Source organism: Pleurodeles waltl, chromosome 2_2, assembly GCF_031143425.1.
Source record: "Pleurodeles waltl isolate 20211129_DDA chromosome 2_2, aPleWal1.hap1.20221129, whole genome shotgun sequence".
Lineage (NCBI taxonomy): Eukaryota > Metazoa > Chordata > Amphibia > Caudata > Salamandridae > Pleurodeles > Pleurodeles waltl.
The window spans coordinates 722,875,749-722,889,378 of record NC_090439.1 but is presented as its reverse complement, the minus strand read 5'-3'; the positions used below and the strand labels follow the sequence as shown (position 1 = coordinate 722,889,378).

The 13,630-nt window shown below is 42.3% G+C and overlaps 1 protein-coding gene across 2 annotated transcripts in view; it reads right to left on the bottom strand.

Annotated features, from left to right (window-relative positions):
* C2_2H8orf34 (chromosome 2_2 C8orf34 homolog) overlaps positions 1-13,630 on the bottom strand; it is a 1,039,122-nt gene that overhangs the window by 462,705 nt on the left and 562,787 nt on the right. For both annotated transcript variants that reach the window (XM_069220300.1, XM_069220301.1), the window contains exon 9: positions 10,068-10,153. In XM_069220300.1, coding sequence (XP_069076401.1) covers positions 10,068-10,153 — 86 coding nt within the window. The remainder of the gene's footprint in view (positions 1-10,067; positions 10,154-13,630) is intronic.

Sequence of the window (13,630 nt, the reverse complement as noted above, 5' to 3'; positions counted from 1 at the left end):
CTTGGGGCCTCCAGCGAGCCCTGTTTGCTGGTGGATTTGCACCATTGGTTGTGGGTGAAGCCCTACCTGTCCTTGTTGTTCAGTTATGCATGCACGAACTCCAAGGCTCTGTCCCTTGCTCTTTTGCTGGTACAGGATATATTGTGACTCCGATTGCTGTTGAGTCTTCTGTGTCTTCAGAAGTCTAGGCCTGCATGGGAATATGTGTGTGCTTTTTTTTTGTCTCATCATGGCCTGGGATGGAGCTGCTTATAACAACAGTGGCATGGTCACCTTGAGGAACGGTAACATGGCTACCTCGCGGAATGGGAGCATAGCTCTCTTCAAGACTAGGACTGCTTCGGGGAGCAGATGCAGGTCAACACGAGTGAAAAGAAACAGCCATCTCATAAAGCGGGGGTGGAATTACCTCAAGAAGTCACAGCAGGGTGATCCAGAGGAGTTTCAAAGCACATGAACAGTATCCGTACGTCTATCAATGCAAAGTGTGAGCTACCTGATTGCCAATCTAACTTTAGACCAGCACAAGGGAATCAGGCCATCATCGTGGACATTAGAGAATAACTTCTGATTGGGATGAGTGACAGCCACAGCAAAATGCTTGAATTTCGGGAAGTCACTGGTATATTTGTCATGTACATTTGTGAGTTATGAAGATATTGGTCCCTATAATAAAGAGATTAGTAATACATTTCACAGGTGATTTCATGTTCATGATAAACATAATTCGTGGTATGCTATTCCTTGGTGATCACCAAAGGAATTTGGTGTTGCTGTCCATTCTCTTTCGTGCAGAATTACATTATAACCGACAGCATGTTGTTCTGACTGTTGATGTAGACGACTGAATATGAAAAACTGATAACAGAATGGACAGATTAACTCGTTTGACCAGACATATGTTTTAGAGATTCAAAGCTAAGTCAGACAAAGGAACGAATGGCTAGATTTATAAGTGCAAATACTCATAAAATTACTCATAAAAGGTGACTGCGCCCTCATAGATCATTTTATTTGTGTGCAGCAATACAGTAATATTGTGGATGCGCAAATCCTGCACAAGGGGTGGGAGTGGGTGATCCAGGATGGGTTTTGCCTAAAAAGTTTGCTGATAGTTTATTCATATTCCCAAACTTTTCCTCCGTCCGTTCTGCATTGGAAATTGTCAGAAATACTAAGGCCCATATTTATACTTTTTTTGCGCCGCATTTGCGTCACTTTTTGACGCAAAAGCGGCGCAAACTCACAAAATGCAATTGTATTTTGTGTTTGCGCCGCTTTTGCGTCAAAAAATGACGCAAAAGCGGCGCTAAAAAAGTATACAAATGGGCCTAAATCCCTTGCCATGCTGGGAAGGGGAAGGCAAAACAAACCGAGTTTTTTTGTAGTTTAGAGAAGAAATTTCTCCATGAGAAAATGTTTTTCCTTGTGGTGAAACAAAATGACATAACAAAAAGAATGTTAACTTGGCCATAGTTGGACTGAAACTACTCCCTACTGACAACCCCAGGTTGGGCGAAACGTGTCTGAGATTGCTAGTGGTCCCTTCTGTGTGTGTGGAACGGGGGCTCGCCGGGAAGTTCAGGACAGACTGTTCCCGTGAGTAGCAGAACGGATATTCATTTGCATGAAGGGGACCTCTCTCTAGGGCGGCCTGGTGCGCAAAATCAACGGATTAGAGTGAGCCCCGAGAGACTGCCAGTGGCTGAGATTAATTCAAGCAATCCATCAATGACCACCTTATTATTGCAGTTGCTAAAAGAAACGCAATTCCTCATGTCTTATGTACTCGTGTACAATTACACAAACAGAAATGTTTCCATATTGTCAGAAACAGAAATTCACAAACCTGTTTCATCCTTAAAGTCCTATTTCTGCACCCAAGCGAGGCCAACATGTTGTGGGGTCAGATTTACCTCTTTGTGAACTGCCCGAATCCTTTCTTTTGATGTGACGTGACTGAAGAAACACGTTTAAGGGGTACAACAGTGGCTCCTGGCGGCAACAGGTGATTTCGTAAAAGGGTGCTTCGGCAGAATATCTTTGTTTACACAACACAGTTACTTAACCATAAAGAAAGGGCGTGGCGCTGGGTTAGTGGAGGCCTATTGTGCCCCGCATCGCCTGGGCATCATGCAGAAAGGCAGCGCCTACTATGCACAACAGCGGTCCCAGGACCCCAGGAGCTAGAAATAATGTTACTAGAGCCATTATATCAAAGATCACGGGGGCGCCCTTTGCTCATATGAAATATATTCCAGCATTCTTTCACCTCCAGCAGCCTAAAAGCCATTTATGTCAAGATGCCACTATGAATACATGAAATACAATATCACGGAAAGGTGTTCAGTACTAACACCAGAAAAACATTCTTTTGCTTTTGAATTTGTGCCTTGATTAAAAAGGCTTGTGTATACAGTATTTAAGCCACAGGTGGGCAAAATGCCACTTTTCTGCTTCGTTTATTGGAATGTTTGGTATTAAAATGAATAAACTACTGGAAAGGTTCTTAGCAAGACATTTTTACTAGTAGCAAAGTATGTCTTATTTGTGAGATAATGGATTGTTTGTTTTACATTCTGGACATTTTTGCTATGAGGTCAAATCAGGCATGCAAGAAGCTTTTGTAGGGGAGGAGGGCAGACATTTTACAGAGCCCCTATGTGGTTTCCGATCAAGGAGCAGCTCGTATTTAAGAAAACATCTGTGCTGGGAAAAGGGAAACACAGTATTTGCCTCTAATTAGTGGTGTTACGCATCATCACAAAGGAACAGTCCGGACTGCTTTGTATTCTGTCAGTTCATGTGACAACAGGAGCAAAGGGCTCCCAAAAAGAGTGCGGACTACGACAAACGGCCCAGGCGCAGAACTGACACTTGGGGCCATATTGCATTGTTCACCAAAGGTGCACAGGGGTATGTAGCTACTCTTTGCACCTCTAGGCACTGTGGTCTAGCAGAAGGGTTGTGTAGTTCATTCTGTAAAAATGCATTGTGCTGGCGCAGAATGTATGGCTGCGTTATCCAGACTGGGATATCGTGAGTAGCAGAGGCTGTGACCCCATGTGAATGAGGTTACTGCCTTTCCCTTTGCATCTACGTGTATTACAGACCTGGCTACAGGGGAAAGGAAGCTATTGGGAGGTACACTGATGGTAGGGTGACCCCAAAACAAGGACATTTCGCCAAAAACATAGAAGAAGGACTAATGCACCGTGATCCACGGGGTCAGAATGACAGTGCTCATCAGTTTAGAAACACAGACTAGGCTCAAAGGTGTTGGACCTGGCTTTTTGACAGGGACATCCCCAAACTTTTTGCCTCCTTCCTCCTATTTTTTCTGACCTGTTGTTGTTGGCTTTTGACCTCTGGGCACTTTACCACTGCTAACCAGTGCTAAAGTGCATATGGTCTCTGTGTAAATTGTACTATTAATTGGTTTATCCATGATTGGCTATTCAATTTACTTATAAATTCCTAGTAGAGTGCACTATATGTGCCTAAGGCCTGTAGATTAAATGCTGCTCGTGGGCCTGCAGCACTGGTTGTGCCACCCACTTCAGTAGCCCCTTAACCTTGTCTCAGGCCTGCCATTGCAAGGCCTGTGTGTGCAGTTTCACTGCCACTTCGACTTGGCATTTAAAAGTACTTGCCCAGCCTAGAACTCCCCTTTTTCTACATATAAGTCACCCCTAATGTGTGCCCTAGGTAACCCCTAGAGCAGGGTGCTGTGTGGGTAAAAGGCAGGACATGTACCTGTGTAGTTATATGTTCTGGTAGTGTAAAACTCCTAAATTCGTTTTTACACTAATGTGAGGCCTGCTCCCTTCATAGGCTAACATCAGGGCTGTCCTCATACACTGTTGAAGTGGCAGCTGCTGATCTGAAAGGAGCAGGAAGGTCATATTTAGTATGGCCAGAATGGTAATATAAAATCCTGCTGACTGGGGAAGTCGGATTTAATATTACTATTCTAGAAATGCCACTTTTAGAAAGTGAGCATTTCTTTGCACTTAAATCTTTCTGTGCCCTTGAATCCACGTCTGACTAGGTTTAGTTGACAGCTCCTTGTGCATTCACTCAGACACACCCCAAACACAGGGTACTCAGCCTCACTTGCATACATCCGTATTTTGAATGGGTCTTCCTGGGCTGGGAGGGTGGAGGGCCTGCCCTCACACAAAGGACTGCCACACCCCCTACTGGGACTCTGGCAGACAGGATTGAACTGAAAGGGGGCTTGGTGCATTTATTAGACACTCTTTGAAGTCACCCCCACTTCAAAGGCACAATTTAGTATAAAACAGGGCCTCTGACCTACTTCATCAGACACTTGCTGGAGAAGAAACCTGAACCAGAAACTACATCCTGCCAAGAAGAACTGCCTGGCTGCTCAAAGGACCCACCTGTCTGCTTTTCTACAAAGGACTACTGCCTTGCTGTTGGCCTGCTGCCCTGCTGAACTGCCTGGCTGCTCAAAGGACTCACCTGTCTGCTTTTCTACAAAGGACTGCTGCCTTGCTGTTGGCCTGCTGCCTTGCTGAACTCTTGTCTGGCTGTAAAAGTGCTCTCCAAGGGCTTGGATAGAGCTTGGCTCCTGTTCCCTGAAGTCTCAGGACCAAAAAGACTTCTGTTTTTCACTTGGACGCTTCGTGCACCAAAATTTTCGATGCACAGCTTGTTCAGCGGCGAGAAAAATGCTGCACACTGACGCTGATCGACGCGACGCCTTCGGGACTACCGGAACTTCGACGCATGGCCTCGCAAGGTCAACGCCGCCCGACTTCCAGAGAAGAAATCGGCGCGACGCCTGCCGTGAGATCGAAACTTCGACACACAGCCCCGCGCAGCTGGAAAACAAGCAGGAGAATCCACGCACAGACCCGGGATATCTGGTAATCCCCACGATCCACAGAAAGACACTGTCTGCGCACCAGAAAACGATGCACGACTTCCCCGCGTGAAAAATAACGCCGCAAGTCCGTGTGTGCTGGGGAGAAATTGACGCACACACCATTTTTCCACGTATCTCTTCTTCTGCGGCCCTTTGCAGAGATTTTCCACCAGAAACCAGGTACTTTGTGCTTGAAAGAGACTTTGTTTGCTTTTTAAGGACTTAAGACACTTTGGGGGTTATTCCAACTTTGGAGGAAGTGGTAATCCGTCCCAAAAGTGACGGTAAAGTGACGGATATACCACCAGCCGTATTACGAGTCCATTATATCCTATGGAACTCGTAATATGGCTGGTGGTAAATCCGTCACATTTGGGACGGATTACCACCTCCTCCAAAGTTGGAATAACCCCCTTTATGTCACTTTTGAGTGATATCTTTACAAATTCATATTGCATCTTTGATCGTTTTGACCTGCAAATACCCAAATAAATATTATATATTTTTCTAAACACTCTGTGGTGTATTTTTGTGGTGTTATATTATGGTATTGTATGATTTACTGCACAAATGCTTTACACATTGCGAGTGAGGGTTCTTGCTTGGATAGAGGGCAACCTGACTGCCAACCCAAAAAAACCATGTCTAACAAAAGGGAATAATTAAAAAGTCAGACTTAATACCCCGCAGCACACTGTTATTTACATAGCTCTCTTATAGCAGCTGCTAGCTAGTACTGTTTTGTAACACCTAAAAACTCGCGTCGCTGTTTGAAAACAATCCTTCCTGAAAACAGGGACCTGATCAAAATTACAGAAAACTGCAGGGACAGCTGGTAAATAACCAAGACCGTCCTGGCAAATCCGGGACGCCTGGTCACCCTAACTGATGGTCCATCAACCGGGAGGTGGTGTACAATAGGGTGACCAGGCGTCCCTGGTTATTCAAAACAGTCACCTATTTTTTCCACCGGCTTTCCCAGCAAATTCTGGCAAATCTGTCGCATGTCTCAGTTTTTAGGGCAACAATGGGAGGCATGTTTTCAAGTGTTCGAAAGCAGGATTGGTCAGCAGATGCTATAAGAAAGCAAGTTAATTAATGGATAGGGTACTTGGGTCAATAACTGCATTTTATGTATCTCCTTAGTACCCATTCTTCGCTGATGATCTCTGTCATTCCGTGGCGCTCAGCTGATGTAAAATTGTAGTCCTTCTATTTTTGCGAAATGTCCCATTTTTTGTTTTCTTTAAATCAGGTCATCCGAGTGTACAACCAGTGAAGCCCAAGTGCACCTCATGGAAGAGAGCAGTGAGATCCCTGGAAACCCAGGCTGCCTTCCCAAGCACGTACAGTAAAACACTACACCCACCCAGAGAGTCACTCCAGACCTCTCTTCAAAATGTGCCCAAGCTCACTGGCAGTGAAAGACAGAGTGGTGGTTTTATGCCATTTCTTCGTCTTTCATTGATATGCTTTCCACAAAGCTGTTGCGCACTGCAAGAGCTTGTGCCCGCACTGGAGAGAGTGTATTTTTTGCAAACTTGGGTGCACTGTCCCTGCCTGTCTGTGGTGTGTGCAACTGTTGGACATTGCATCCTGCATCTAATAGGGACCCTGGTCTTCAGACACTCATGCGCTATAGTGTGGGATGGAAAACAGACTGTGTTCAATTTCAAAAGATCAGAACCAAGGAGCCTCATGTCTGCACAGACTGATCAGTGGGCTCTATCAGTAAATGGGTCAATATTCTGATTTAATTTGCAACAAATTTGCATTTCATGTTTTCATGCTGAAATGTAACATGACAAATGTACTGTATTATAACTTCATTTATAGACCTTTATACCCCTGATGAGGCACCAAAGCAAATTTGACAGTGGCGGTATGCTCCTTCTCGCATGCTATGGATGGAAAAGTGTGTGTCTGCCTGGTGGCTTATGTGAGTAGGATTTTGATAACTTGTGTGAGGAGCAGTGGTTTGTCCTTACTGGACATAAGTCACAGAGCTGAATAGTCATGTGTATTTACCCTAAATATATATTTAATCTTACATGTAAGTGTACATTTACCCCGGTTTGCTAGTCACCGTTTTCAAATGGAGAGTTACTCTTGTGTGTAGGCTGGCATTCCTCCACTTCCTTAAAATTTGGGGAAACCCCCCCTACGATTTTATTTACGACTGCTTTTTTATGTTCTAGGTAATTGTCCAAGGTGCCCACACCGGGGTGGAGTCCTCCACCAGGGAGATGGAGATCCCCATATGCGAAACTATATGGAAATGTAACAAAGTGTATTTTTTAAAAACAAAAATACAGTACAATATACATTTATTTAATTTAAAATATGTATGGTTACCTGGAAATAATAAAGTAACATTCTACAAAGCAGTGTCACTTCAGATTATATTGGGTTAAACAATAAATTGAATTATATTAAATGTATAAATATTACTTTATAAACAATGAATACTCTTATTCACTAACATTGTTAATTTATTTATAATTTTGCAAACTTGGTTACAACTTACATCTTTAATTAATTGAAAAATATATATATTTTTTAAAGTTGAAAATTCTATCTTTTAATTATATTAGTATTACAGAAAGAATTATTACAATTATACACCATTTTGTCATCTCAGTGTTAAAGGTTGAAATAATTTAATATAATCAACCTTAGATCCTATAGTGGTTATTTTAATGTCCTGCCTTTCATTTCTGTGGCAGTGTACTGGAGTACCATTGGTTGGTCATGCCTGTTGATTGACATACTCCAAGATTAGGCTGAAGTACATTTACACCTGCTTGGATACCTTTAGGTATATAGTAACTTTATAAATCTACTCTTCAAATTGCAATTGTGTTACTCTTTGGTGGGTGTGTATCTGTTTTAGTATGTACCTCCCAAGCCCCTCCTTAGATTCTCTAAATCTCTCTAAAAGACTCACATTAAGTAATACTTTTTCTCCATTTTCCCATCACTCAACATGGCCCTTCACTCATTTACTACTAATTCAGTGCTTTAAATAGACAGGCACTATCCAGTACTCAGTATCAGAACTTATTTAATTCGGAAGGTAGAGAATCTGCACTTCACAAAACTGCTGCAATACATTTAAAGGGAGAGTATCAGCTCTTTTGAGGAGCAAACAGGAGTACTGCCACTTATGTATTTCCACTTAATCCACTGTACTAATCTATATATCCAGCATGGTAGATATCTCTGCACTGAAAAGATAGGTGGCTCAGAGGTCTCCTGCAGTAAGTTTGCAAACTTCATTTTGTAATGAGTACGTAGTACTACTTACGTACTACTAAGTGAAGTCTGTGAGATTCTGTGAATCGGGCAACTGTGTTTTTTAACTTTCTCCTATGCGTTATTTGATGCAAACATGAGCAGGAGATAGGATTCCTAAACATGAAATGCCACTGTATTGGTTCATAAATTGTGCGTGAATGCAGTGTGGCTAATGTGGGAAGAGTTTCAGTGTTTTGTGAATATGGAAGAGGCTGCTCATGTTATAGCAAATATTCAGCTAGGCCTACACATAGAGAGAGGATAAAAGTGTGAGAAAGGTTATGGTGGTGCATGCATGCGCATAGCAAGCGATTCTTCTCACCTTGTGCACTACCCCACCACACTCCAGCACACTACGAATTATTTCAACAGCTGGCAGGTCTATTGTATCTCAAGAATTCTCCAAAAAACTTTGGGCATATTTAACAAAGAGTTGTGTTGCTCTTGTGCCATGCTATAAGGCACAAGCATGGGGCAACTCTTCAGTTAGATTTATCAAGCCAGGCAAGGACACCTTGCATTGCGCAAATCACCGTCTTGCATTACTCTGCCCTGGGAAGGCCTTCCACGAGTGGAGCATGGGTGTTCCCACACATCCACCCATAGATTTTGGCACATTCCCAGATCTACCATTAGTGGTAGATCTGGGAATGTGTAAAAAACCTACACCACCCCTGGGGAGGCATAGAGAGGAGAAATATCTTTATTTCTCGTCTGTCCTTCCCATTTCTAAGTGTGCTGCATTCTGAGGCACACATTGAATGAGGAATTTGCCTCTGAGGATTGTTTCTGTGAAGGAAGGTGTTCCCTCTTGCACAAAAATATTCCTGCATTGGCACTAGGTAGCATAATGTGTGCCAGTGCAGGGAAAAGCAAGCCAGGAATGCACTGTACAATTTAGGTATGGTGCTTGCCTGCCCTTTCCCTACCACGCAGCCTGGTGCAGTAAGGTAACTTTCTGTGCTGTACTGTATGACTTTTTAATAAATATGCCCCCTGTTTCCACATCCTCTCCATACAGTGTCTTTACATGCCACTGAGTAGATTTTGTCACGTCAGTCTGCTACACCAACTCTGTAAATTTTCAGATCCCCTTTTTGCCTCTCGTCCTCTGGCAATCTGTTTCAGGAAGGTGGATGCTTTGGATGTATCATCTGCCGGAGGCCACACAATCTCTCCCAAGAATGACACACATCAATCACAACGTGTGCATCTGGCAGATGTGACTTGGGTATACTCATTGATTAGAGAATTTTGCCTATGTCTTGGGTTCCACAGGTACAGGTTGTCTGTTCCTTGGAGCATTACAACCCAGATGTGAAAAAAGTAAATATTACTTTGTTATTATCCTTCCTATTAGTACTCTATAAACATAGAATAATGGTACCCTAGATACATCCTCAGCACCCCCCCTACAAATGTGGTACAAAGATTTCTCAGAATGGCCTGTAGCATAAGAAATCAGAATGAAGATGGTGTGCACCAATGTGTGGCTGCTCAAAGATCTCCTGGACTTGCAGAAAATTTCAGACATACTCCTGGAAAGGGACTCAAATGCCAATATGTCACAAACATCCCAACCCCCACAAACTTGATCTCATATTAAATTGGTTGGTGTTTGCAAGTGTGGGCAACTAGATGAGAAATTGTCTATGAAAGTGTTTGGAAAATATGCCTATTTGTCCTAACTAGTAGGAAATGGTCTTATAAGATGTTACTGTATATATATATATATGTTTTATGTGTTTGTCTTATTTTTTTGTAATAGAAATACAATAAAATATGTTTCAAAGAAAAAAACTAAGGAGACCCATGATATCTGTACAAGATTTAAGGAAAATTAGGCATATTGGGAAACTCAGGATTGTAAACTTACCACTAGGATCAGGAACTGCTTGCTCAGGACATAGGGCCTGCTGTGGGGGAGCCTCTGCACCTTCCACCAGGTTTTCTCCCTGCAACCTGAATATTTGGAACATGTATGAAACGTTTGCAACGAGTACTAAGAAAATCTTCTAAACAATACGAGTCATTTAATACAAAGCAACAGTAGTCAAAAGCAAAAAGAAGCATCCAGTTGGTACATTTCATTCCCTAGTTTAGTAAATGGAAGGCATATATAGTGTTTTTCTTTAACAAACTCTTTTTGTCGTTTCTCATTGCAGGTTGATTCTGTTCCTTTGACTATCACAACCTTTACATTTTCTATTTTTAGGCTTAAATGTCGTAGTAGTGGCAATGACGAGCAGGGGTAATTTCAGTCCAGCTCTTTCATTGCCATGTAAATGCTTCCAGTATTGAATATGCTGCTCTCTGTAGTGCATTCAACAGGTTCCTATAGCAAGCTCTAGTCATGACTGCACACATCAAAAAGTGGACCAGCAACTGGTGCTGTTGACAGTCCCCTTTCCTAGGAACAAGAACAACAGAAAGGCTTGCGATCATCTCCACTAGCCAGTCTGTAAATCCAAAAGGATAAATAGAATCTGTGGAGGCTTGAGACTGAGGCACGATTGGGCTCATCATGGTGTCAATTTTCCTCAGAAGTCTAGGATACCTTGTCAAACGTATAGACTCTCTGCAGATATGCATATTTATAGCTCCTTGATTCTTCCCTCATCCTCTCCACTGGAGCGGACATAGAGAGAACCAAAATGTACTTTGCAATCTGTGCATGTAAAATAATACTAAACCTACCACAATCAATGACCTTTTGCTAAAGAGCAACAAAAACATTCTTCTCTTTCTTTGAACTCATTGTTGTGGTGTCTGGTGCCTGATAAGGTTCTGGACATGTGTAAAACTGTCTAGACCAGCAGTTCTTGATCTTTTGACCTCCATGGACCCTCAATGAATCACTACTGGGAGAGGAGGACTTCCGCCTAAGCAATTTCTATGCGTTGAAACTCAAAGCACTACACAAAAACATTTATACATCATACAGATACTCAAATTAATGAAGTTATTTAATTCATAAACATTAAAATCGAAATTTTAATTTTAATGAGAAAGTTGGAGCTTTTCAAACTAACTTTATATCTAAAATACAGAGCAAAATGCAAGAATCATGATATCACTTTGCCTTTTTTGTTCCTAAGGCATGCTCTCTTTTTGTTAGTGGATGCCATGGATCCTTTAGTTGAGGCTACCAGTAGTCCATATTATGATATGATATGTGATATAATATGATATATAATATCTTGTTATATGGTATGATATATGATATGATATGATATATGATATGATATGATAAATATTTATAAAGTGTAACGAATGCCCATGGGCGTCTTTGCGCTCATGCCTGTAAGAAACTATGTTGTGGTAGAATGAGATTGAAGGGAACTAGAGAGGGGTGGAAAAAAGCCAGGTTTTAAGATGTTTCCTAAAGATGCTCAAATATGGCTGACCCCTCAGATGCAGAGGCTGCTGATTCCAAAGTAGACAGGAGAGATAAACAAAATTCCTCCGGCCCCCAAAAACTTTTTTTAGTTTTGGGAATGATCAGCATTTTAAAAGTTGCAGAACGCAAACATCTGCTAGGGGTATACCATAGAAATGTTTTCCTTTAGGTACTCTTGGCCAGTGTCTTGAAGAGCATTATGCACTGTGTATAGTGCTTTGAAGGCCACTCTCTTTTTTTACAGGGAGCATATGAAGCTCCTCCATTGCCATGGAGATCAAATGGAATTTCTGGATTTTCTAAAGAAGCCTTACCGCTGCATTTTGCAGCCTCTGCAGTTTGTTTAAAGGACCTTGTTGAATTAATAGCTAGAGGTCATTGCAATAACCAAGTCTTGACAGGACTAATGAAGTATTGACTGTCTTCTGAAGCTGAAATAGAATGAAAGGGAACATTTTCTTTAGGCTTTTTAGCAGGAATAAACAAGATGAGGTAGGTTTGTTAACCTGATCGGTGAAAGCGAGTTGAGAGTCAAAGGTTTCCCAGAAATTCCTTATCTTGTGTACGGGCATGGGGAACAAGTCCAACAATATTGGCCACCAAGCTGTGTTCCGGAAAGAGCTGTCCTCCCTAAAAAGGAGCACCTTCATTTTTTTCTGTATTCAGCTTCATTGACTGCTCATCCAGTTTACTATTGATCTCATTTAGTTATTAAAGCGGTGTGCCACCTCGTCCACATTACTTGTGATTGACACTACGCTCTGTGCATCATCTGCATAAGAGATAGTTGAGAACCTGAAATACTGAATCAGCTTAGCTGGAGGAGCCACATAGATAGTAAGAAGCGTAGGGCTCAGCAACGACCTCTGCAGGACACAGCATGGCAAAGAAAAGGAACTGGAGGTAAACTCCCCAAAAGTGACCGAAAGAAAAGAAGAGATTGCAGGCCAAGCCACTGATCCCGTTCTTAACAAAGCATTCCATCGGGACTGCATGGCTCGTAGTGCCAAAGGCTGCTACTGGAATTATTCTGTTTTCTGTACTTGCGCTGATCACCCAAAGCAAGATAATTATATCAACTTAGGGCCACATTCCTCAAACTTTCACACAGCGCAGTGCAGCAAGACACCTTGCTTCGCTGCGTTGGTGAAAGGGAAAGAGCAGGAATGCACCTCATTTAACATTGTATGGTGCATTCCTTTTCTTTCCTTGTGCTGGTGCACTTTTGGCTGCCTTTCCCCACTGCACACACCGGTGGTGGAAGGGTGTCTTTGTTGCAGACATGATTGTTTTGTACAGAAAGGCACACCTTTCTGTGCAAAAACAACCCTTAGAGGCATTTTCCTCTTTCTATGTGTGCTGCGGGATGCAATACGATGAGAAATAAAGATATTTCTCCTCATTACGCCTCAGCTGGGGAGGCGTAGCATTTTTACATATTCCCAGGTCTACCAGTAATGGTAAATCTTGGAATGTTCAAAAGTCCCTGGGTGTATGTGTGGAACACTCATGTTCCACCCATGGAACACTTCCCTGGGCAGAATAAACCTGGACCACTGAGTTGCGTTACTCCAGGGTTATCAAGCCACGCAAGGCCACACAAGGTGAGCTTGCACAGCTTGATAAATCTGATGTGGCGCAAGGATGACGAAACTCAAGGATAAATATGCCCCTGAATATTTAGCTTTTCATTTCAAATTTCTCCACACATACAGACCATTTTAAAATGTTTTACTTTATTAATATTAAGCGAATATTAATTATCTGAGCAGAACTGGACCCAGTGAATAGGTGTCCCAGAACCCTAAGGGTCCTTGGACCACAGGTTAAGAACTACCGGCTTAGACTAGTCAACATCTCTTGTAATTTGATGGTCCTATTCATTTCTTTTAATGATGTGCTTAGAATATGCAGATTAAGGTTTACAGAGGTTTTTATCCGTGCAGCTCCAGATGTAGTGTGGAGGTTAATTAGAACCAACATCCAAACAAAAGAATGTCACTTATAGAAATATTCCTCTGAGTTGCACGGAAGAACAG